The sequence below is a fragment of the Venturia canescens genome, chromosome 6, assembly GCF_019457755.1.
Source record: "Venturia canescens isolate UGA chromosome 6, ASM1945775v1, whole genome shotgun sequence".
Classification (NCBI taxonomy): Eukaryota; Metazoa; Arthropoda; class Insecta; order Hymenoptera; family Ichneumonidae; genus Venturia; species Venturia canescens.
In genome coordinates, this window is record NC_057426.1 from 4,133,268 (window position 1) to 4,159,702 (window position 26,435).

Here is a 26,435-nt window from a genome sequence, read left to right on the forward strand (position 1 = left end):
TTATTAAAACAAGTCGAACAGAGACACACATACACGATAAGAAATGATGGGGCGTTTGTAAAACGTTAAAAAGTGAGTTTTTTTGGTTATTTCGGATGAGTATACGAACGACAAACGTGGCACAATCAAGTTAACTCTATATTGACAATAATTAAGGTGCACAGAGGCGAGAGTCGCCACCATGTGTAGATATCGGACGAGAAATTTTTTATTTATTCTCAATATTGCGCAGGAAATTTTAATTATTTTATTTTGTCGACTGGCATTTTTTTTCACTTATGATTTTTATTTGCTGCATTTTCCTTCCCCCCTTCTTATCATCGCCCAACGAAAAATCCTCTCATAACTCCATACTCGGCCGACTACGAAACTGCTCACCATACTCGAATAATCGCTGTTCTCGTTGTCGTCGTCGTTCATCATCCGCAACACACACACGTACACACGCATAAACGACATTAAACACACGAACGAAAATCATAACGTTACGTAAAACGAATTCGGCATGAATCGCCTTACCTCATTCACTCATTTACTCTCTTCTCTCAACTCGTTACTCAAATTCTCTCAATCTCCCTCTCCGTTTTCGAATACGATAATAACGAATCGTCGTGAATACCTTAAAGATCTATCGCGAGAGGATCAAGTCGTTACAGAGTAAAATTCAAGCGCGCGCGGAACGCTCGAAATTATTGATACAACGAGGAACCCCGGACCTCGATCCCCTCGATCCGTAACGAATAACTTTCGTAAATGAAAGCGCCTGCTTTTTTCACGCTTTTTCTCCTTCGCGGTGGGAAATATTCATCGAGCACCCTGCTCGACCGCTCCCCTTGCACGATGTTCCAGAGCGATCCGAGACTCTCGAAACTTCGTCGTCTCCCGAAACATCGTTACGATAAAGATCGTCGCGTCATTTTTATACACGGATTATACAAATAATATGTATACGCATTGATAATATATTTAGAAACAATAAAAATAAAGCGTTGTTCTGAATGATGAATAAATAGTGTCGTGGCTCGGCTCGTGAGAGAGTGTCTCTAGAAATTTATGAAGTTTTCTATCGATTTTTGTCTTTTGCGTCAATGTCGTAATGTAAGGAGTATACGGGGCCTGCATTATACCGTCTAATCAATGAAAAATTTCTTCACTTGTAACGAGACTGCGAATATGAATAATAAAAAAAAAACCGTTTTCACAGAGAGTTTGATTAAGGCAAAAAAATCTACTTACCACTGCCACTTCCCTCACAATTGATTTTCTCTTCATTAAAAAATAAAAAACAAAAAAATTCTTACGATAAAAAGCAATACGCTTATAAACGAGAGCTGCGCTATGCAAGATAAAAAAAAAAAAAGCAAATAAAACAAAGCCTCCTCGCGTCACTGAATGAAAAATCTGAATTGATTGTATCCATGTTCTTTGGCTGTTGCGCGTCACGACGCGCCACAGGCCTTACAGACAAGCATCGACAATCGAAGGCAACGAACAAGATTCCTGATGGATCAGATTCATACTCTGGACCCGTACTATGTGCCGCCAACAGAAACGAACCCATCGAGGCAACTTGGTCAGATATCATACGCCGACATTGCTGCCGGCCGTTCGAGCCCGAATTCTCGAACGTCGAGTCCTTATCGAGCTGGCCAACACGAGAATCTGCCTCCTCCTTCGTTACAGCTGCTGGACACCAGTAAAATCCTTCGTCCCGTGAGCGTGAGACCGAACGAGGTTGTTAAGACTGTTACGGATGACGCGGACTCGGAAAATATTGAAATTGAAGAAACTCCGGTGAAACGAGAGAAAACTCATTCCGAGTGTAAAGAGCCGAAAGAGGTGAAAATATCTGGAGACACTTCCGCTGGAAATAGCAGTAAAAACAAAAACTCGAACGCGGCACGTCGGGGACGTTCGCCGACGAGGAAACCCGCGAAGCTTCCTCGAAAAGAGGAAACGTCTGGGAAAAAAAATATTCCACAAATTCAAGTTGCCAAAACTAAGGAACAGCACCAAGAGACGAACCGCAACATCGTCCCGAGTAAATTAACCGTCGCCGACGCTTCGAGCAATCTCGCCCCAGTTGACGACTCCCGTCGACGATCACCGAGTCCCATTTGGTTACCGGGTTCAACCTCGTACGCCGATATACTCCGCGGCCGTATGCAAGAGGCCATGGCTGCCAATATGACGCAGCAAGAAATGAGCGAAATGATTCGCCTTTCGGCCAGTGAACAACCGGAAGTTGCTCGTGACACCGAGCATCCGGAGGTAGCTACCGGAAGTCAACGAGAAGTCTCGAACCTTGGAAAACCCAAAGAATCAACGGCCCAAGTCACCAGCGAATTGGACGTTCGAGGGCAAACCTACGACAATATGAGCCATGTACCATTAGACGTTCAATCTTGTCCCTCTGCACCGACAATAGCTTCAAAAGAACCTGGACACTGGCCGAATGAGCATCTCGTCGATTACGAGATCATCGATACCAATGTTGTTGCGAGTCATCAACCCACGGAGATTTATGACTACGTACATCCAATCCCGGAATTGGTAGGCTACATAAACACACAGTTGGGCACTTATCCCGTTGGATCTTACGTGTACGCGCTTGGTCCCCAACAAGTACAACAGCTCGATCAAGTTACGATCAATCCGTACGATAGTCACATTACTTACGCTAACGAAAGTTACGTTCATCAGGCGAATTACCTCCCGAGCACGGAGATCTATCACGAAGCGATTCAAGAGCCACAGAAGCAGCAAGCGCCTTCTTCGACCGAGATGATTTACCAGGTGCCTGCTACGGCCAATCCGCAGACGCAGGAATCATGCACAAGCGAAGAAACAACCGCGACTTCTGCGGGTGTCACCGAAGCAGACAATACGCTTTCACAAAAAAAGTCACCGACAGAAACGTCTGGACCGTCGATATCCTACGCCAAAATTCTATCCCAAGGCTTGCCGCCTCGAGCCACACCATCGCCCACTAGAAGCTTGACCGCTGAACCGTCGAGGGGACGCTCGCACTCGCCGCACGAAGTTACGCCACCCGAAGCAAAAATGGCGAAGAGGTTACCCATTCGGGAATCTGACAGTAATACGAGTCAACAGAAAAAGTCTAAGGAACGTGACTGGGATACGATCAAGAAAAAAGACTCGAAGAAGAAGGTCCAACCGGATGAGAAGGTCAAACGGAACGAGGACAAGGGAGAAGATAGACAGAGGGACTCGAAGAAAGCTAATAAAAAACAGAACGAACGATCGGTTGTCCAAGGCAAATGTGAAACGGAAGCCGAACGTACGAACGAAGAATCGAGCACAGCAACGAAAACTATTAAAATTAACGATACCTTAGAAACCGATTCAAAGCAGGCCGAACAAATAGCGAAGGTGGAATCGAGCGCAGACCCCGCTCGTGAGAAGAAACGTAGACAGAAAAAGAAAAAACACGAAAAAAGCGAAGGTGACGAGATTGATCAAGCTCTGAAAGAAATTGAGGATATGGATAAACAACAGAAAAGTAAAATACCGAGAGAAAAACCAAAGGAAACTGCGAAGCTCAAAGACAATTCCAACGACCTACCGAAGACCCTCGAAGTCAAGCAGGACGGAAAATCAAAGAGTGATAAACCCACCGTAATATCCCAAGCGAATAGCGATTTTGACAAATCTGTGGAGCAGTCTAAGCAACAAAGTGATAACAAGACTAAAAAAGCTGCCGGCAGAGGTAAAGAAAATAAGGAACAAGGTCAAGGGGCCAATGTAGTCGATGGCAAAGGAGGAAAATTGACGGGAACGAATACCGCGGACACCACGGTTGGAGGAAAAAATAAAGATGATAAAAAACAAAATGTTAAAACAGAAACTGCAGAGAATTTGACTAAAATTGTTAGCACCAACGTCATTACCGAAAAGCCTGTTGAAAAACCAACCAAAGAAGGCACAGATAAAAAAGATCCTGCCCAGGTTAAGAATGTTTCAGAAACAAAGGAAAAGAAAACTGCTGGTAAGAAAAAAGGTGGTGAACTTCCAACGGTCACTGCCAGCTCAGACAAAAATGCGGACAAAGGAAAACAAGCAAGTGAAATAAAGTCTACGACGGAACAAAAATCCGAAGATAAAAGCGAATCGCTTTCCGCGGAACGGCATGCGCCAGAAAAACCAACAACAAAGACAGTTGGTAAAGGCAAAGAGAAAAAAGAAACGAACATTTCCGATTCTAAAGGGAAAAAAGACGATGCAAGTACTACAATCGTTGACAAACCTTCGCAAATGGCTTTGCCAGAGAAAAGTACGGAAAAGCACGTCAATGATGAAAAAACTCAGCCGCAAGAGAAGTCGCAAATTTTACAGGAGCCACTTGTCATGCAAACGTTGGATAAATCGACCAACAAAGGCAAAGAGAAAGACAAACCTAAAGCCACAAATTTGAAGGAAAAGGAAGCTTCAGGAGATCACCCCAGTAACGACAAATCCTCGAGTACAACCGTAGCAGCAAAAAGTGCTGAAAAACAAGTCGAAGAACGGTCTGGAAAAGGTAAAGGTAAGAAGGCCGGCAACACAAACGTTTCTGAGACAGATAAGACACAGTTGCAAAGCAAAACGGTAATTGAGGCATCAAAAACTACGAAAATTACGGAACAAAGTAATCGAAAAGAGATAATTGAAGTAAAGGAACCTCATCCGACCGTAACGGAAAAGAGCGGAGGGTCTGTCGCCGTTGAAGAAACGGAGCCGACTAAAACTGAACCAGCAGCGGTAAAGGATTCTGAGATCAAAGAGAAACTCGAAATTGAACACATCTCAAAGTCTGAGAGCAAAGCTATCACGCCGGAAGTCGCAGGAACAACAGCGATGGGAAAAAGTGTCGAAAAACCACGGGGTGAAGCGGATTGCGCCTCGTCGCCAAAAGGATCGAAGGACGTAAAAGAAAGGGTAGACAAATCTGTGGAAAAGGGCAAACGTAGCGAAGAAAAAGTTTCAAGTTCGGTGGACGCTAAGCTAACAAAAATTTCTAAGACCAAAACTGTCCCTGAAGCAAGCCCTGATAAGGCTGAAGAAAGTAGTGGAAAAATTAGTGGCGATGTGAAAACTCAGTCGAGTGAAAAATCAAAAGGAAAAACTTCGATGATCGATGTGACGAAACCCAGCAAAGAAAAACCAGCGACTAAACCTGCTGGACAAAAGAGCGAAGAGAAACAACCATCGGGTGATGAAGCGAAAGTGGAAAAATCGGCAAGCATTGCAATCAAGGAACAAAGCTCGGAGAAAGAACTTACTGAAACGAACGCAACAGCCTCCAGGCAATCTGAGCATGCCAAAGGAAACGTTAAAGAGAAAGGCAGCGCTGGGAAACTCGAGAAAAAATTGAGCACCGAAAGCCAGGGCGAAAAAGAGCAAAAAGTCACGCCTATTATAGAAACCAAACGAAAACAGCCTTCGAAAGGTGAAAAAGCTGTTGAAAAATCTGTACCGAATGTAGCTGAAGACAAAAGTGTCAAAAAACAACTCGAAAGCGTTGAATTACCGGCTGCTAAAAAATTAGAAGACACGAAAAAGGATTCCCTCAAAAAAGACACATCAGAAGAAAAAATCATTGAAAAATCAATCATGAAAGGCAAAGAGAAATCAGAAAAAACGTCAGTCGTTGAAGAATCATTGAAGACTGCAGATGTTGACGATAGTAAAGTCGGGACTAGCGAAGCTCTTCGTGAAAAAGTGACTAGTGAGGAAACCACGCCAACAAAAACATCGGAAAGTTCAAAATTACACACGAGGGAGCCACAAGCACCTAAACGTAAGAAGCAGAATAAAAGTAAAGCATCTAGTGAGGAATCGAATGCTTCTGAACACGTGTCAGAGCTGCCAAAACCTGGCAAAGCTGCAAAAGATGATGCACAAATAGTGGAATCGAAAGAAGGTTCATCCCAGGATCAATCGACACCGCCAGCTCCAAAGTTCCACGATAAATTCGAAGAAAATATTATTTTCAAAGACCAGAAGGTTGTGGAAGCTAAAAAAATCGAGCCTGATGTTAAGGTACAATCGGAGATGAAATTAAGCACCGATTCCGGCATAACCAGTTCAAAATCTCCGACTGATTCAGCTGCATCAAAAGAAACGTCCAAAGGCGCGACCGCCGTGACCAAAGAGGAGTCCAGATCTGGAAAAACAGACAATCTTAAATCGAAAGACCAGCCAAAAGTCACGAAGGAGGAGGAAGTTAAAGGGTCTGAAGACCGAAAGATTCAATCAGAAAAACAAAGCGTGTCGGATTCGCCTAAGAAGCGCGAGGTCACCAAAGAACCTGGTCTCGGCAAATCCACCGATAAAAAATCCTTGTCCAAACTTGCGAAAATTCCTTCCACAGAAACTTCTAGCCCAACGAGAATTGAAACTGAAAAATCGCAGTTAACCGAAAAAACTACGACAACCGTAACTACCGTAACGTCAACCGTGATTTCCCAAACGACTCAATCCCAATCAGCCCAATCTGTAGTTTCCGGAAATTTAATTGAAACCAATGTAGGCAGCATTAAGCTCGAAAAACTCGTTAATTTGCGTCCCGAGAGTGTAGAAGCTAGTTTAACGACAATTTACGCTAGGGTTCCGACAGATTCCGTCGCAATTCCCGGTTCAACGAAATCGAATATCGAGCAGGCAAGCGTCCAAGATGAACCAAAACCCCATGAACCCGCCATTGTTGAAGCACCAGAATTACATCTAGAGAGTGGTGATGAACCTTTATTCGGTAGCATACAAGATAGGAAAAAAGCACGTTCGAAAATTAGCAGCCAGTCGTCCGAAAGGACATCTGGAGGCGACGAACAACCGCCTGTGAAACAACAATCGGTATCGCATGTGGAGCAGACTAGTCTTCAAGATCTCACTCAAGAAGAAGAAATATTAATGAAAACGATGCAGGATAAATTGAAAAAGAAAAAGAAACGTCCGGCGTTACCTGAAGAATTCATCAAAAAGGAGTCTCAGGCCGGTCATCCTGACAACACGAGCAAGTCTGGAGAATCTGAAGCAGACGTTTCGGCAACTGGACCGGAAGACAAAGCTACAAAATCTGTTGAAATTCCACAATCTCCAGCATCCACAAAGGAGGCGAATCTTTCAAGTACCAAAACCCCTGAATTAGGTACGAAAAAAATAGACACGGATGAGAAGGTTGTAGAGTGCACGGATAAATCGAAGGATTCAAAGCCGAGCCCCGATGTCGGGGGATCGCAGCCTAAAATCGATGAGAAAAAGGTAAGCAAACCGCAAACTTCAAAGACGACTGAGAGTGAAAAAACGCCGCCGGTGCCTCTGGTGGAAGATTCAAAAGTGAAACAGGCAGAGAAGGTCGATCCCAAACCCCAAACTCCAACGAAGAAAAATAAAGATGATACACGACTCAGTGAAAAAGTTACGAAAGGTGTTCCCACTGCGAAAGAGCCAGAGACGAAGGTCGACGATCAAAAACACGTCAAAGTAACCCAGCCACCAGGAGCGGTGAATTCAAAGCCTCCACAAAATGTCAATCAGACAATCAACGTACAATCATCCGAGAAACCCGCCGAAATTTCTAAACCCGAAGAGCCGGAAATGTCAGTCAAATCAGAACTGATGATCAAACAACAATCAGATGCGGCAAGTGGAGTTTCCCACGAGCAAAATACCGAAGAACGTGACAATACTCGACAGCAGATCATACCAACAGAAGTCACGAAACCTTATTGGATCGATTATCACAGTTACACCGAAGCTGAACGAGACTTTTACGAAAACTACACCGTGGTGAAAGTTGTTAAAGAGGCACAACCACCGACTCCTTCGGAAATGCAAAAATCTGGCAGTATAGAACGGTTAGTACAGGAATCAGTTATGAAGGACAAAGAGCCGGAAAGCCCAATTGCCAAGTCTCGTGACAGTGCTGAATCCAGAGTTTTGAATCTCTTGATGGAAGCACCGAAATACTCGATTCCGGATATTCAACAAACAGAGTTACAGTGGGTTCAGAGTTTACAGGCTCAAAGGATTGATGAGTTGAGTATTCCTGAAGCACATACCGTGGTCGAAAAGGCAAAGGTCGAGACAGTTCTTCCAACGGAGTTCGAACAAGAAAAGTGCGGAGATACAGAAAAAATTAAGGTCTCAGCAATAAAGGTGGATCAAGAGTCAAAATCCAAAAAGTCTGACGTTCCTATGGTGAGCCCAAAGACCCCAACATCGACTGGGTCTACTGTTCCATCACCAGTGGACACAAAGAAGAGTGAGACCGAAGAGGAAGTAGAAAAGAAATCTCACGAAACGAAAAGCCCACATCAATCTTCCAAAGCTGCGAAAGATCAACCGGAACCAACGGAAACCACTACAGTGTCGGTTGTAAAGGCAATAAAAAAAGAGGAGAAAATGAAAATCGAACAACCTGACAAGACAAAAGCGACCAAATCTGAAGATCCAATTGTTCTCAAAACTCAAAAAGTTTCGGTTGGCGGAGGAACAGAAACGACTAAAATTGAACCGGCAGTTCAAGAAGGTGCTAAGATCAAGTCTGAAAAGTCTCATGACGGTCTGAAGCCAACAGAAACAATAAAATCCAGGGGTCCTACGGTAGGAAGAGAAGAACCACGTAAGGTCCAGAAAGAAGATAAAGCGGCGGTCAAAGATACAAAAGCCGATAATGAACCATCCAAATCGAACGATTCAGTCGTTTCCAAAAACCAAAAAATTTCAATTGTTGAAGTAGAAAAGAGCAAGACAGGAGTTGATCAATCGAATCAAAAAATCGGAGACGTTCAAGGACCGCCTAAAGCAGAAATGTCAAAAGCACCTGGGAAGCCTGAAGAACCGACGAAATCCACTGATTCTTCAATCGTGAAAGAGAAAACAGTTACGGTCGAGAAAGATGGACCGACGGTTAAGGAAATTAAAGTAGAAAAACAAGCTACTGAAGGTGAAGATCTCGTTCCTAAAAATCAAAAAACCTCGGTCACCGGAAAGAAAATGACTAAAACGAAAGAGGAATCGCAGGATCTTAACGTCGAGACTACTGAAAAGCTCTCCAAAAAAGAAGAGCCCGCCGCTACTGATCCTTTAGTCGTGGAAGAAAAAACGACTGAAGCTCAAAAACAAGACAAGTCGGCTGTTAAGAACGCGAAAACAGAAAAACAACCAGTTAAACCTAAAGATACGATCACTCCCAAAAATCAAAAAGTTAAAGAAACGAAAACACAAAAACAACCTGCAAAATCTAAAGATCCGGTTCTTCCCAAACCCAAACAGGAAGCTTCAATCACTGGAAATAAGACAAGCGAGGCGAAGCTTGAACCACAGGACCAAAAAGTCGAAAACCTTCAAGCTTCCATCGAGCCTAAAAAGCCTGATGTTCTTGTGAAGCCAACAGAACCGCCAGTATCTGCTGATTCCTCACTCCCCAAAGACACGACAACTGAAGTCCAAAAAGAAAATAAGGCAGTAGCAAAGCAAGAAAAAATAAAACAAGGTGATCAAAAACATCTGAACGAATCCAAAGATGCAACGGTTTCCAAAACTCAACAAACCTCGACCGTGAAAGGAAAAACGACAGAAAAGAAAATTGAGAGTCAGTTAGAAATGACAAAAGAATCGAAACCACCAACGACATCTACCGAAAAATCTGAAGTCAAATCAAAGAAAGACAGTAAAACTAAAAAGCCTGTTACTCAGCGGGATCAAAAACCAGTAACAGAAGACTCTGGTAAACCAGTGAATGCAGAATCTCCTGAGAAACATTCGGATGATCATTCCACCACAGTTGCGCATTCAGAATCCAGTGCTAAAAAAACAGAAACTCCTAAAGTGGAAGAACGAAAGATCCACTTGGTTGCCGACGATTCCTGGATGAGTATTTTGGACGAACCAATACCCATCGACGATGATGAAGAATTCGGAAAAGCTGACGAAACTCCTAAAACGGAAGAGCTGCAGGCGGAGACATTAAGACAAAAATTGCCACAAGCGAAGCTGGAAATGGAAACAAAAAAATCAAAGGCGATCATAAAAATAGATGAAGGACAGAAATCATTAGCGAGAGAAGAGGATCCTTCGGCGGTGAAAGAAATCAAAAAGCCCTCCGCGTCTAGTATCTCTTCCATGAAAACAGAAAAACCATCATCGCAAACGCCAAGTGAAACGTCACAATCAAAACTTGCAGACGTCAAAGTGCAAGAAAAAGATATCGGGGCAGCCTGTAAAAAACATTCCACAGTCATCAATCTACCGTCTGACGACACTTGGATAAGTATTTTGGATGAAGACGTCGTCATCGATGACGATTTCGAATTCCTCGAAATCCCTGTCGAAAATCCTCATACTGAAAAAGACAGGGAACTCGATATCCAGGAGAAAACTGACGAAGGAATCAATGTGTCGAAAAAAGAAATTTCATCGGAGTCAAAACCTGAGCAAGTGTTGCCGGTCGGAAAAACACCTGCGTTGCAATCTGACCAGAAGGATCCAGCACTTGATCGAAAACAGAAAAATCCAACGAAACCTGACACTCCATCGAGCGAAGGAAAATCCAAGGAATCGAGTCATTCCTCACAACAGGTTTCCCGGAGCAAACCACCAGGCTCTACGAAGCCTGCTGCTGATGGAAAAGCTTCATTAGGGAAAGAAAAAAAGGTGGCAACCGAGAATGAAAAGAAAGGTCAACAGAAGGAACAAAAAGTGAAAGGAAAACCCTCGATGAGCGTAGATCCCACACCCGCAATCCCAAAGACTACCGTGGGGAAAAGTAGTGACACAAAACCGACAACACCGGAAGAAAAAACACCAGTAAAAGATCTCGATAAGCGGTTGAACCCGAACGCAAAATCGTGGGCCTCGGTCGTCAGTACTAAAGAATCGAATGAGAATGATGACGTTGAGATTAGCAAAGTTATCGAATCTGAAACACCGAAAAGTGTAGAAGGTACGAGTGAGTCTTCTGTTCTCAGTCCAACACCAACATCGGCACGAATTAACGAACCACCAAGTGATACGGTTTCTACAAAATCATCAGCACACCAAGATCCGAATCCTCGTAAAAAAGACAAAAAGCAGAAACGAAAAGAAGCCAACGCAGATTTGAAAAAAACAGTCGATCCGGTTAAAGAAAAACAATCCAACGCGTCGCCAGTGACGGTGGATACCGCCGATGCCAAAACATCGTATGCTGGTGTCGTCTCAAAACCTCAAAGTTCTTCTCCCCAGCCATTCGAACAGGATCAAGATCTCTTAAAACCTGAAGCTCTGAAACCAGCGAAATCAAGTTCCAATCAAGATGAAGTTGCAGTCGTAATGCCACTCGAAAGTCCTTCGCGTGGGCCAGCAGACGACAGTAAATCAGAATCCCTCGCTAGCCCAGTTCCAGTTTTGCAATCTATGCCGATAGCCTGGGCCGATGACGTCGAAGATTTGAGTATCGAAACATCCAAGCCAAAGCCTGAAACATTGCAGACATCCGATTCGACCAGTGGCCCATCGGAGAATAATTCGTGGGCTGCGATTGTCGCTAAAAACCAGGGTGAAAGTCCTGATGATACCCCCGCCGTCGTCAATCCAACCAACATTCAGAAGGGGTCGAGTTCGATAGAACACACCGTTCAGATAGTCGTTGACGAAGTTCCAGAACCAGAGCCAATCGAAAATATCGTGCAGGTGGACGATCAAGGTTTCATGGAGTTCGTCAACAGGCGCGAACTACGCTCGAGGCGTTCGAGATCTCGGTCAAGAAGCAGCAGACGAGAGGAAAAGTCGCAAAAGTCCCCAGTCCGTGAAGCTGTTGGCAGCAAAATTGAGAAAAGTGGGAAAGATCTCAAAGAGGAGAAAGGCGATAAAACTAAAGCAAAGAAAGCAGAAAATATCGAAGTAGCTAATCCTCAACAACCGACAAAGGGGGAAGACAAAACTGAAGTTAAAGCGGGGGAATGTTTGAAAACGCAGACTCAGAAAACCCCTGGAAAGAAAGAAACGGAAAAATCGGGAGGTCCAACCAAAAAGTCGGCCTCCAAACCTGACCCAAAAACTAATAAATCAGGAACCGACAAAGCAAAAATGACACCCGAAGAGGCGTCTACTAAAACGAAAGTAGAATCTTCTCCGGAATCATCGGAGCAAAGCGACCTAACTCCCGAGAAGTTGCCCGCTACTGTGAAACCAGCAGAGAAAGAAAGTTCCGAAAGTAAACAAAGTCCAAAAGGTCAGCCGGTCGATCCTGAGGGTTCTGCTAGTACCCATGCGGACACTAAAAAAGAATCGAATGACCAAAAACATCAAATTGTTGAAAAACAAGCTCCAGTGTCTGATACCGACGCGGCGAAAACGGTGGAAGTTCCGGTAAAGACGAAAAATCAGAAAAAATCAAAAAAGAAAGGAAAAACTGAAATTTCTACTCAAGACCAATGCAAACCTGCTGAACTTCTTGCTGACGATTCTAAAATCGTGGTGCAAAGCACACCTGTTGACGCAGGTAAACAAACCATAAAAAATGTCGAATCACCCTCGACGAGAGAAGAAAAAAGTGCAATACCTTTAGAAAAGTCAAGTGAAAAGACAGAAAATCCAAAGCCCTCGGCTTCGGTCGAAAAATCAGATGTTAAGACAGAAGATCCAAAGTCCTCACTTCCGCCACAAAGCACTGCTGTAAAAGAGGCTGAAAAAACTTTGGTGACAAAAACGACTGAAAAAATAGAGGGCAAAGGATCTTCGACAGACAAACATCAATCCCCCAAACCTCATAATCAATCGAAAGACAAAACAAAACTTTCGCCAATTGACATCGATGCGAAGAAGCAGGATAAAAAAACTGAAGAGGCCAAGAGCAAACCCGGTGAGAACAAAATCCAGCTAAAATCAGACGAAAAAATAAAAATTTCGAAACCCGACTCGAGCGTTGCTCCAGAAACGGTCAAGTCGGCTGAAACTGAATCTTCCGTGCCATTATCAGTAACCAGTACAGCGGAAACGTGTTCTGACAAAACCAAAAAAGAAAACGCGAAAAAAGACACTAAGACCAAGAACAAAAAACCTAGTGAAAAGTGCGAAGATACACTTGCGTCGAAAATCGGAGTTGAGAAATCCGGAAACAATGCAGAAAATATTCCGTCAGCTGCATCAGACCATAAAAAAGAAGCACAAATGAAAAGCGAAGTAGAAATAAGTAGCATTCAAAGCCCGAATGTCAAACCGACTAGCGTGGAAAAAGTCTCCGCTACTGAATCAGAAACTTCCACAATTAATAATGAAAAGCTTCTGAAATTAGATGATAATACTACTTCAGGAGCAACCGTTCAATCTTCCCAAACAATGGTCGCCACGGTTGTACCGAAGGAAAAATCCGAGCCAGATAGCGCTCCTGCAAAAAGTGTCAAATCAGGTTCTTCGCCAGAGCTCGCAGCAATACAGAACCTCCATTCAGAGGAAGACAAGGGCAGCGCACCGAAGCTTTGTGGCAAGCCCTCCGATAACATCCAACCCAAGATGGACAAGAAGCCACTCGTAAAATCAGAAGCTTCTTCAGATCTGGCTACTTTGGGGGCAGTTTCTGGTCCGGAAGCGCCAGCCGAGCCCAGGTCAAAGGTTCACTTCTACATTGACGAAGATGATATTGTCGTGGTCAGCCACGAGCCCGAAGTGGTGCAGGAACGATTGAATATCGAGGAAGAGACATCGAGTGAGGCATTGAGCAGACACATATCATTGGACGGAGGCTTTTGGTTGACCAAAAGATCTTACGACGAGGCAGAACGCAATCTCTTCGAAAACCTGGCGGCATTGTCAAAGAAGCTTCCAACCAGAGAGGATGCAGATTCGAGTAAAAACGATAAACGCGATCGCGACGACGATGACTCTCATAACGATAAATCGGGCGGTGGCGGACCTAGAAACGATTCGTCTAATTCGTCCAATTCCAACTCATCGACTCCGCGAACCGAACGACTCGTCGCCGATTTGCCCGGGGGAATATGTAGCTGGAACGACTACAGCACTTATCTAGCGGTCGAACGCGACGACACACAAACTGATCCCAGACTCGATCACACATCCCAACTAGTACACAAAATGACGACGGATCTTATAACAGATTCAGACTCAATTAACAACTTAGACGAGCTAATATCTGCCTCAGCCTTGTCCTCCAACGATCCAATTGAGAGCCCCGAATCAGTATCGGTCTCCTCCTCCTCCCCCAACGAGATCGACAACCTCGAAACTCGGACCGCCCTTTCTCCTCCTAAATCCGCCGCAATGCATTTAGGTATAGAAACAGGAGAATCTGTACAGCAGTGGAACACCGATCGGCAGGTGGAGAGAGAGAATGAGGCAGCCACGCCTGAAGAGAAAAGGATCCAAAGGATCAAGGTGCGACAAATCCCGCCAGTCCTCTCGGTCTTGTTGCATTACAACTATTATATCTATTACTATTGATTATGATTATAAAATTGGAGATTTATTGCCGCCTCTTTCTTTATTATTATAATACTTTTGAGTATTACAAATGTGTTTTGTTCGATTGGTTTTATTTGTTCGCTCTCTCTCTATCATTTGTCCATGTCGCCACTGATGTGTTGCTCGTTTATCAGGCATTACCTTCTCGCTTTCTTCTATCTCTAAGACCTTCGTATCATTCGCATCCTCGCCAGCATGCTTTCCTCACCAGTCTCACAATTTTTCTTTACCTTTTAAATCTTTGTACATAAATTGTGAGGAGTCTGATGTGTTTACGTTTGATTCGAAATTCTGAGACTGGGCCAATGGAATTGGCGAGTCGAATTTCGACTCGAGCACACGCAACTTCATTTTGTTGTTGTCTCTACAGTCTCGCAGCTCGAAATGTATTTTTTTTCAGAACTAACGAACTTGGAGAACCTTTCGACACGACGAGGCCATTTTGTTTGAATCAGTCCACCTCACGCTGGAATTTGTTGGAATCTTTTTTTTTTTATAATTTCAACATTAAGAGTGGCCTCGAAGTGTGGAATCGTGTTGAATCATCATCGCGTGATTTACTCGTCGGTATTTTTGTTGTTTTTGTTAACTTTACGTTCCTCACAGGATTGCTGATGTTTTTTTTTTTTAGAGCTAATACAATTAATCCACCGTCTGGAGTTTGAAGAGTGCTCGCCATGGGCACGGCATGATCGACCTTGTTTATATTCTTAATTATAAATTTATTATTATAAAAATGCTGCAACATACGATTTTTAATAACAAAGTCTACCCGTTACAGGGCTCCATGGAAGTTGATATCGACGATTTGACACAAGCTATTCTACGGTTGGAAAATTCGTTGGGCAATTTACCATGCGAAAGCTTACAATCAATGCTCGATGCGATCACGGTAAGATCTTGTAACGAGAAATATGCAAACGTTGATAAAGGCACGTTGACAGTATATTTGGATGTTTGGAGTATCCGTTAGTGCGTCTAAAAAATTGTTGCGATAACGTTTATTTCGTAAAATCACTAGCAGGTGTATGAAAATGTGGCAAGTCTCCAAACTTGAAAATTTATGATACGCAGGCAATAATTCAAGAACTTCATCATCTGGAGGAAACTGCTTCGCGGTTGAACGAAAATTTGACCCAAAGTTCAGGGGACTCCGAGTGGCAAAAGTTGTCAACTACCTTAGTAGGAGTTCGATCACGAATCGTTGCGCTCATGTACCAAGCTGAACAAGGAAATTCGGCACTTCGGGAAGCACAGAAAATTCAGGAAGAACGACAGCTTGAAATTGTCGCCTACAGGCAATTCCTCGATGATACAGATGCTTGGCTAAGAAAATTGATTATCACACTGAACGAGGAGTTGTCAATATCAACGTGCAAGGTTCGCTGCATTGCGTTGCTTAATTCCCAAGAAAAACCACCGTCGGCGACAATTTTTGTGATCTTCTCGATGGCCGGAGCTTGTTGTTCACTACTTCCAAATAGATTCATAGAATTCCAAAGATCCGAACCAACGAAGCATGAAGTTATAGACGAAAAAAAGTTAAATCGAGTTCACAATCGTACTTTGGATTCTACGAATGATCGCGTTCCTTTTGGATCGCGATTCCGCTATTTCGAACGTTGTTATAGAATCCTATCGCGTTATTTACAGGCTCTGGAAGAAGAACTCTCGAAGCGCGCCGAAAGAGTGGCCGAACTCGCGGAGCTACCGGAAGTAGCCACACTGGCGACGAGTTTGAAGGATGCACTGGTAGAAATGTCATTGCGACTGCGACACAAGCAGAAGGTACTCGAGGCTTACCAGAATTCAGGAGCTTTCGCAATGTTCGTTACAATTGACGCTGCGGTGGCGGGGCTAGCTTTAAACAATAACAATCGGACTGAAAAAGTCGGAGCATGAACTTTCGGGCATCTTGCTGGGGCAAGGTCGCTTCGGAGAGCATGGTAGCTCCACGTAGTGATGGAGACGTCTGTTAAAACAATGGACACTCGCACATAAACATGCACAGATTTACAATCTCATTGTAATATATAATAATTTTCACTCTATCAAATCTCGCCGCCATTCCACTCCACCTCTTCCACTATGGCGCATGTTTATTATACATATTGAATCATTAGATCGAATCCAATATCGGCTCTCAAGTTTGCAACGTTAGAGTGCAGCGAAATAAACGAAAAAAAATTTGTAAATCTCCAAAGTTTTTCCTCCCTGATTCGTAGTTTCCCAACCGACACGAATCATTCGTGAAATAAAAAATCGAAGAATTGCAAATGTTTTTTTCCCTTTATTACGTTGGTGAACGGCAACGTAGCAAACTTCGGCGTCGTGCCAATATTGTAGTACAATCTAAAAGCCGGAGATAACTTTTTTTTATTTGACGAGATCTTGGAAAATTATCTTTTTCATTGTATGATAACGCACGACCTTTACAGTGATTCAAACTAGGGAAAATCAAAAATTCCTGTCACACGGCGTTAATTTTGTGTTTTATCTTTACAAATATCTGTGGTCTAAATCGAAATTGCTGTTGTCCGACGCACACATAGTTTCACGTATCATATTCACCGCCATCGTCATCATCATCATTTCCATCTTCGTGAATAGATCATTCTACCCTAAACGTCACCTGTATAATTTCATCGGTTATTTTGTCTCGTAGTACACTCACTATTTTCTCATTAGTAAATAAACTCCACGTTTAGTTTGTTTATATATAAAATAAATGTAAATATACATCTCGACCATTGTTATTAGTTTAAGGTGATGGATGTATCTCGTAGATGTTGCATGTATCTAAGGAATGTTAATACAACCTCTGTACTTTGGTATCATTAAACTTTGATCGTTAATTCATTTATTATTTAACTGAATTTTATTTACTGTTCGATGCTATTGTTTCTGGGATTAAATAAAAAACGTGAATAAACTCCGATGTGTACTGTTCTCCGGAAATGAAAATATTTCTAGTCGTAAAAATTCGTGTAAATCCCACTATTTGTTGACGTTACCACTTTCCTGGTACCCCTATTCCAATGGCAACGGTAACAGTAACGAAATCATGGTCATAAAATCATCTTCACGTAATACTGTGCCAACATAACGCACGCGCAATGGCTTAATCATCGGGGGCACTGCATCATTAATTAGTAGAGTACAAGAATCATTGGGCATCAGACTAATAATCGCCGTTAAAAAAACGCATCAATTCATCATAGTCGAAAAGTCCTACAAACGTGGAGGTTTCGATGTACCTTCTCGGAGCTAGAGAAGGGTAACGTATTTGTTTTGGTGTTGTCAAGTGCGACGTTCTCCTTATCCTCAACCTCATGGTTTTTACAGGAAATGCTTAAGGACGATGAGTCTGGGGAGGCTAACGACGTTACGTTCGATCGTGACGACGCGACACTCGAGCAGGCCCCCTCGATTCATTCGCACGAGGAAGATTTGCCCTCGTGGGCTGACGTTTCACTTCAAACCGGTCAGAGTCTCCTGGTCGACGTATTGCCAGTGTTAGAGTCCGAAAAACCTGGTCAATTGACGAAACAAACATCGACCTCGCAAATAGCTGAGGTTGAAACCACTTGCCAAGGACTGATGACCGAGCCGGTTATTGAGATTGGTGATAACAAGGCTACGACACAAGAGAGCATTAAAATAACTAAGAGGATCGACGGTAGTCACGATGTTATCGAGATAGCAACGAAAAATATTGGCAAAATTGACCGCCCATTCCCACCGCCCGATTTGGACGACATTGTCGTTGACATGAAGTACCAAGACGCAGAGGTACAGCAAACTGCCTCCTCCGAGCTGAATATCCAACACGCGGCACCGCAATCCTTCGAAACTTTCCTCGTCGAGCCCGACGACGTGACGACCGAGATAGTCGTCGATGCCGACGGCACAAAGCGAATAATCGTTAGAAAATTGCGAAGAACCCTCGTCACGAGCGAAACCAGTCATGCGCGTGTTTCCACGCTTTCAACCATCGCCGATGACCCCGCTGCCACCCCGAGCGTGCAAGCGTATTCCGAAGCGACCATGAGAGGACAACAGGTCACCGTGACGAGAACGAGAGCCGACGGTAGTATCGAAACTGCAACCAGGCAGACTTACGGCGGTAGAGTCACCACTGGCGCGCCCGGAGACGACACAAACGTACAGGAGTTCGAGGCACCGGTACAATACACTCACCAAATAGTTCAAGGCAAAATAGGCGATGTGGACTCGGACGTTGGCCAATTCGCATCGGAATTCGGAACAGAGGAGGCTGGATATTCTTCAACCAAAACATCAACCGTCAGCGCAACCGTTCAACAAGTTACCAGACGAGTTATACGGAAGACAAAAAGAATAATCCGCAAGGTAACAATCATCGATGGAAAGGAAACCACCAGCGAGGAAATAATCGAGGAACCCGAAGAAGTCGAGATCGATGATGAAAACATTCCTCATATAAGCATCAACGTCGTCAAGAGAGAAGACGAAAAAGAATTCCAGCCTGAGATCACTGCGAAACGACCTCCCGATTCCAGCCCCCTCGGCACACCGGGTAGCCCACTTCAGGGACCATTTTTCGGTCCTTTTGCCAAGGACATTAGTGTTTCGCGGCGTATCAGCAAAGATAAGCACGCTGAAACGGAGGTCAAAGAGCCAACACCGGAGGACGAAAAGGTCGAGCAAGACCAACCATTGAGCAGCGCGCAGGAAACTTCACCAAAGTCCGAAACTCACTCTCCCGACTCGACACTGATAAACGACTCTTGGGCAGCTGACACGACCGTTGATAAAATCGAAACCCAAGAATCTTGCCCGGAGTCGGAAACTGTCGATTTCCAAGTTAAACCATCACAAATCCACGTGATCGACAAACATGAACGCGAGTACTTTCCCATCGAGGTAAAACGAGAAACAGCTCAGCCTAGTGGGTCGCCATCTTCCCAAAATTTTGTAGACGCTGAAAAATGTGTCGTTTTACAGACACCGGTGAGGGAAGCATCCAGGAACGATACGCCGAGTGAGTCTTCCCGAGAATCACCCAAAGACGATTCTCAGATCGATTTAACGAGAGCAAGCTGTAAGTTTGACCTTGTACCAGTTATGAAGGAGGGTAAAGACGTAGAAAGAGGCACGGTAGAATTAGAAGAGCACAAAGACCATAGCAGCACCGTAGAAGTTCTCGATAAACTACAGGATTCCGTTCCCTCAGAGGAAAAGAACGTACAGGCCGAGCAGACTCAAACGGGCGACAGCGTACCGGAGTCCTCGTCTTCGACATCAACCCTGAACGGTAAAGCCTCGGAAACTACTACGAAAAAAGGAGTTTCGCCATCAAAGGAAGAATCAAAACAATCGGAAGAAAAGGAAGAAAAGCCACTGAAAAAAGCTGACAACAGCGATGATTCTGAGCGCAGCATCCGTAAAAATGGTCAAGCTCCATCCACGGATGAAGCATCGAGACCAGATTACAAATCGATTATAGAAAAAGTCGAGATCAACTTATCAGTAGGTAACAAAGACGAAGGTGCTGGCTCCTCGGTATCCGTCATCACACAGCCCCAAAACTTGGAAAAAACTGTGGCCCATCGCATAGTGAAAGAGGACGTTGAAATCAGGCTCCCAACCGACAGGGAAACCGTCGAAACCATAAACGACAAAATCATACAAACAAGTCCACCTAAAATGGCTGAGAAAGTGACCGAAACCGTTCCTCCCCGAGATATTAAGACTGTTGAAACCCTCGACAAAGAAACTGAAATGGTATCACCGCAAAGCGAAACCGAGTCCAGATCGACTAGTAGAAAAAGTAAAAAGAAAAAGAAGCGAAGGGAGAAGGCAGACTCCGAGGAAAAGACGCCTGAAGATGAGCGTGCCCCGTCGGCAAGCTCCATTGCAACTACGATCGCCGAATCAATTGACCTTGATGTACCGTTGACCGACTCCACTAAACATCCCAGCGAAGAGCCGCAGCCCGACGTCACGGCTATGACGGATAACTCGTCCTTGAATCTTTCGATCCGGAGAGACGATAGTTTGAACGAAGAAAGTGGCTACGAGCCTGACGAAAAAACTCTAGATGAGCTGTCTCCGGAGCAAGAATTCGCCGACAACGTGACCAAAAGACGAAAGAAGAAGAAAAAGAAGCAGAAAGTGACAACGGCTAAGGAGGATGATGATGAAATATCGGCCGTTCCGAAGAGCAGCACGAGCGAAGCTCGTTTATCCGATGAGGAAGTCGACTGTGCTTCCGGCGTCACGGAACCAGAGCCAACGGACACTGTCAAGGTGAAGAAAGTCAAGAAATCGAGGAAAGACAAAACTGAACCGGAACCACCGCAAAGCACTCTCGAGACGAACGAGAGAGATACTCAAACTATTTTGGAGACTCGGGACATCTCAGCGGGACAACTGACCCCTGATGAGCCACGGATCGTCGAGAGTTCACTCGAGACATCACTGGAAGTTGAGATCGAAACTCAGGAAGCGGGAATCCAAACGGCAGCTCCTCAAGACGAGACGGAAATTCAAACTTCTCCCACTCAAGTCTCGAATTCTGGTATACAAACGGTCGCCCCGAAGTCACCGGAACGCGAACACTCATCGATGCAAACAACTTCTCCTTTGGCAACGATAGAAGGAGCTGTTCAAACGAGTCCGATCGAAAGTTCGCCGATGAGAAGTCCGGTGCCGAAGGACGTCGCGGAAATCGACGTCCAAACGATGCAAGTTTCCGTTGACACAACGGAAATTCAAACTTCACCGATCGAGACGATTGCAACCGCAGAGATTGAGACACAGACCCAACAAAACGAAGACACGTCTGTTGACATCGAGCAGCAAACGTCCCCGTCACCGATCCCTGAAACGACCCTGACTCATGAAACCCTCACGCAAACCTCACCACGAGGAACTACGGAAACCGTTGCAACCGACGTTCAAACCAGCAAACCTGCGAGCCCGGAAGTCCCAAAAACCCTCAATTCGGAAATCCAAACAGACACTGCCGAAAAAATGTCCTCGGAAACTGCGGAAACGCAAACAACGCCTCCGCCAGTCCCAGGAGAAAGTGCGATTCAGACCGACGCACCGGAAGTCATCGAAACGAGGGAAATGGACGTTCAAACCAGCAAATCTGCGAGCCCGGAAGCCCCAACAACCGAGAATTTCGAGATGCAAGTCAACATAATCGAGCAAGTATCCTCAGAATGCGTCGAAACCCAGACAACTCCGCAAGAAAGTCCGAGAGAAATTGAGACTCAGGAGACCGAAGTGCAGACCAAGTCACCGGAACTAACCGTCGAAAACACTGCACAAACGAGCCCGGTACCCAGTCCCGAACGTGTACAACTCGTTGAACTTTCCGCTCAAACGAGCATCGAAGACATTGTCGTCGCGACAATGGAGGGAGAGTCGCAAACTCCTGCTCCGGAGAAGGTCGAAACTACAGAGTTTTCGGTCCAACTGAAGACCGACGAATTGATACCAACGGCCGAGGACAGTACTCAGATCATTCTAGATACAGCGGAATCGAGTATGCAAGCTGACGCCGAATGTAAAGCAGTAGTGTCAGTCGAGCAACAGACGATCGTAGAGTCGACCGAAAGTGCAACTATGCCGGAACCCGAAACAGAAACGACTGAAACGGCAACGATGTCCGAAGTCGTTGAGTCCGTGGAAAGTTCAACGATGCCGGAGCCCGCAGTAGAAACAACCGAAACTGCTACGATGCCTGAAAACATTGAATCCGTTGAAACTTCGACGATGGCTAAGCTGCAAGTGGACACAACCGAGGTCGGCACGACTCCAGAAATCGTCGAGTCCACCGAAAGTTCCACGATGCCTGAACCTCCTACAGAAACTGCTGAATCTGCGACCATGCCAGATGTCAACGAGTCCGTTGATACGTCGACGATGCCAGAGCCTCCGATAGGCATGGTCGAGACTGAAACAATGTCAGACATTGTTGAATCCACCGAAAATTACACAATGCCAGAACCGGAAGCGGAGAAGAAGGAAGCTGCGACTGCTCCTGAAATCGTCAAGTTCGTTGAAGCTTCTACAATGTCGGAGCCCAAACGACCAACAACCGAATCTGCTACTGCCCCTGAAAGTGTCAAGTCCGTTGAAGCATCTACAACGCCTGGACCCGCGGCACAAACGATCGACACTGCCACCATGTACACGGCCATTGAATTGGTGGATACTTCTACGATGTCGAGCCCCAAGCGACAAATGACCGAAACCGGAACTACACCAGAAATCGTCGAGGTTGTCGAACCTCCAATCATCTCTGTTCCTGCAATAGAAACGATCACAATTCCGGATAAACCAATGGAGTCAGAAGTGCCGCAACAACACGAATCAGGTTCGATAGCGTCTCAAGACAAAATGGAACCAGCTCCGGTCGCGGAACTTCCGGAAATAAAAATTGAAGAAAAAACTGAACGACCCGCCGAAATGCCTGTTCGGGCTACTTCCGAACGAGATTCCACTCCCGAAACATCCTTCGAGGTTCACGTACAAGCCACCGTTGAAGTATGCGACAGTTTGACGACCGATAGTTCCATGATTGACAGCATATCCATGACAGAACCCAGCAGAGATAGCAGCGCCACAGTCACCGAAGAATCGATCGATTCCGTCAGGTAAGTAAAATTATTTTTTCACCTATCAATCAGCGGAAACGATTTCAATAATTCGCTCCATAGTTTCGTCCAACATCAATACTAATTACGTGATTCCGTTCACAGTAAATCAAGCAAACGTCCCAAGAGAAAGCGAAAGCACAAACAAAGCGAGGCTCGCGAACAAGCGCCTGCGGATCGTAGTGAACGCAGTGACTCCGAGGCAGTGTACGGCACACCGGCACCGTCCGAAGTTGTCTCTTGGAAACTTTCTTACTCCGATGTCGCACGAAAGAATGCAGGCAGCAGGGAAGGCCCGAGTCATCCCGGTTACGAATCGATGAGCGGACAAGAAACTCAGAGCTTCGACAATGTGACCGTTGGCAAAGTTTTCACCGATCTCAACCCAAATAGCATGAAACGACGGGCAGAAACTCCGGTGGAAGTGCCATCAAAACCGATGGTAACAGTTAAAGATCAAAAGACCAAGGAGGCCGATGGAACGGACATAGAAATCGTCGTTGGGGCGAAGCTATGCATCGATTCTTTGGAAGACGATAACGCCAATTCTCCTCGTGATACTTCAGACTTCCTACATCGAGAAAAGTTTGCGGAAAATGTCCCGGAGCTTCCGGATACCGGCGGATTCCCCGGAGCCATTCGCATCGAAGAGCCACCAGAGCCGATGGACACCAGTGAAGAACCACTGTCGCCCATGGAATCGATATTATCTAGAGACTCGAAGGAAGAAACGAAGAAACGTGAGATCAAGAGTTATGCCGAAGCCATTGGCGAATCGGATTCCTGGGAAGAGCGAGGACTTTTGGCACTTCAAAATGCACCGAGTCAAGCATCACCCGGACCCGGTTCAACGTCCGCGACCTTCATAGCATCCGAAGGACGTCGGTACGCTGACAAGCCCCACAATCAAATGATCATGATGACCCAAGCCACGCGAAAGGTCTCGGAGCGTTTGACCAATCTGCCAAAAACAAAGGAAACGAGTTATTTGTCGAACATTCTTCACGTAGCATCACTCCAGGACGTCGAAACCACCAAACCCGCTGAAGAAAGAGCCTCGGAGGTGAGAAAAGAATTGGCACAGTTGAGGAATGCCGTCGAGGAAGAAAACGTCGTCGTCGTCGAAGAGAGTTTAATCACGATCATCGAAACCATCTCGACTTGGCTTGAAACGATCGAGTACCGAATATTCCTGGGACGAGAGAGTCCCAATGGACCCAGCCACGACGACAGCCGCACTTTTGTCGATTTACGAGACGAAGTCAATCACGTGGAACAAAGCATCAAAGATCTCGACGTCATTTGGAATGAGATTGAAACTAAATATCCGGAAGATGAAAGGTCGCGAGTCCGCGAATGCATGGAAGCTTTGGAACATCAAGTTAAGGCTATCGATGATGTCACCAGTGACGGAGAAAGGTACACGAACGCCGAACTCGCTCGTTGGGACGAATTCATAAACGGAGTCTCGAACATTTATCGGTAAGTTTGCATCATCCGTTGATCTTCTGTCATAGAGCAAATGCGATACTCAATATTTCAAACAAAATTTAGTAACCTGCTAAAAGATATTTTCAAGTTATCAACGAACCAAAGATTTTTACATAAATATTCCATAGGAACGTAAAAAGCAGACGGTACATGGAAAGTAAAAAAAATTTTATCAAATTTCTTGCATTTATCAATACTCATTGTTGCCGGGATAAAATTCTTTCGTGAACTTTTCGAAACGGTTTCACTAATTCGCGTCCGTGAAATGAATAAAACATAATTGCAAATGTGTCAATTGTTTCAAAATGGAATTCCTTGACGAGAAACAAAATTGATTTTCGCTTCAGAGTTTATAATAACCAAATATAATGTAAATTTGAAGATTGGTGGAGGAGCAGCGACGTCAATTCGATTTGATAATGGAGAGCGAAGCCTCGACTGTGTGGAAGCTTGAGGAGCTCGAAAAATTAGAAAACACGAATCGCTGTCACATGTGGAAAACCGGGAAGCTCGTTGCAGCAGCCAGAGGCTTACTTCGCGACTATCCCGGAAAGATAATACCAGAAGAGACGTACGCCGCCCACGAGACGACAAATCTGATAGAACACAACATTTACGTGGAAAGAGAGCGTCTCCACCAGCTGCTCTCCCTGGCTGAAGAGTACGAACAGACTCTCCAGGAATTCGCTCAAATTACAGAAATAGCCGAAGAACTTGTGGCCAGTCCAATATCCGTAATGAGCTTGGAGCATTTGCAGGAAGAGATGCAAAAGCACCGTAAATTCTTTGTTAACTTGAATCACTGTCGTGCTATATTGGAATCGCTCGAAGGCAACCTCGATCCTGAGACACGAATGAAATACTCGAGCCTTCACGAACGCTTGCACAGCCGAGCTATTGCCCTTCTCGATATGGCTGCTTCCAAATCCCAACAAATGTCTCTCGCTGCATCTCGATGGATCGTTCTCGAACAAGGCGTCAAAGAGGAACGGGGATGGCTGCAAGTTGCACATCAGAGGGTACCTGATTTACAGACGGTCACATCCTCCGATTATCATCAGTACATTTCCCTCTATCAGGCAAGATACTTTTATTTAACCATAAATTAGTAAATCGGAAAATCTACCAAATCTCTACGCGTAAAACTGATTAAGTTTTTCAAAACTTTTTCAACTGAATTAACTAAAATTTCAAGTTAAATTAACAAATTAACCAAATTAAATGAAACGAACTGAAATTTCGAGCGATATAAAATTAATATACAGTGGGCTCATTCTTTCAAGGATGGAATAAAGTTTTACAAGGGCAAGAGCAAAGTTTTTTTGCTAACCCAAAAAACAGTGTTGTCTAGAAAAAAGTTATGTAGTTACCTTATTGCGAGCCACACATGACGTTCTGCGAGGTATTTTTCTGAAGGTATAAAGAAAATTGTTGTTACGTGACTCGTATGCGCAACTCTTGACCCATTTATTTTCCTACAGTCGCTGTCCTCGGACATCGAAACTCATCACGCTCGTCTCGTTCAATTATTGGCGATGGCGAGTGGATTACACGAGTTGATAAACATCGAAGACCAGGAGAATCGATACGGCGACGCGTTGGATGTTATTTTGAAGCTTCAGGACGAAGTGGAAACATCGCTCCGACGATTGTTGGCCTTCCAAGACAGTTGGTACAACCAAGAAAGCCTTTTCACTCGTATGGAAAAATGGCTGACAAAGGCCGAGAAGGAACTTGACATTTTGCAAGTTCAGCCGGATGGGCACATGCGTCAGTTTTGGGTGAGAAGCTCCTTTGAAAATGAAGAACTGTTAAGTGATAGTTGAA

The 26,435-nt window shown here is 44.7% G+C and overlaps 1 protein-coding gene across 9 annotated transcripts in view; it reads left to right on the forward strand.

The window, feature by feature from the left end:
* The window catches only part of Msp300 (Muscle-specific protein 300 kDa), a 111,198-nt gene that overhangs the window by 63,110 nt on the left and 21,653 nt on the right, over window positions 1–26,435 (forward strand). For 8 of the 9 annotated variants that reach the window (XM_043422004.1, XM_043422000.1, XM_043422002.1 and 5 more), the window contains 8 exons: window positions 1,456–14,379; window positions 15,248–15,358; window positions 15,541–15,846; window positions 16,120–16,254; window positions 17,812–23,117; window positions 23,223–24,599; window positions 24,991–25,687; window positions 26,090–26,389. In XM_043422004.1, the coding sequence (XP_043277939.1) occupies window positions 1,456–14,379; window positions 15,248–15,358; window positions 15,541–15,846; window positions 16,120–16,254; window positions 17,812–23,117; window positions 23,223–24,599; window positions 24,991–25,687; window positions 26,090–26,389 (21,156 nt within the window). The remainder of the gene's footprint in view (window positions 1–1,455; window positions 14,380–15,247; window positions 15,359–15,540; window positions 15,847–16,119; window positions 16,255–17,811; window positions 23,118–23,222; window positions 24,600–24,990; window positions 25,688–26,089; window positions 26,390–26,435) is intronic. The other variant, XM_043422007.1, reaches the window with a different exon arrangement.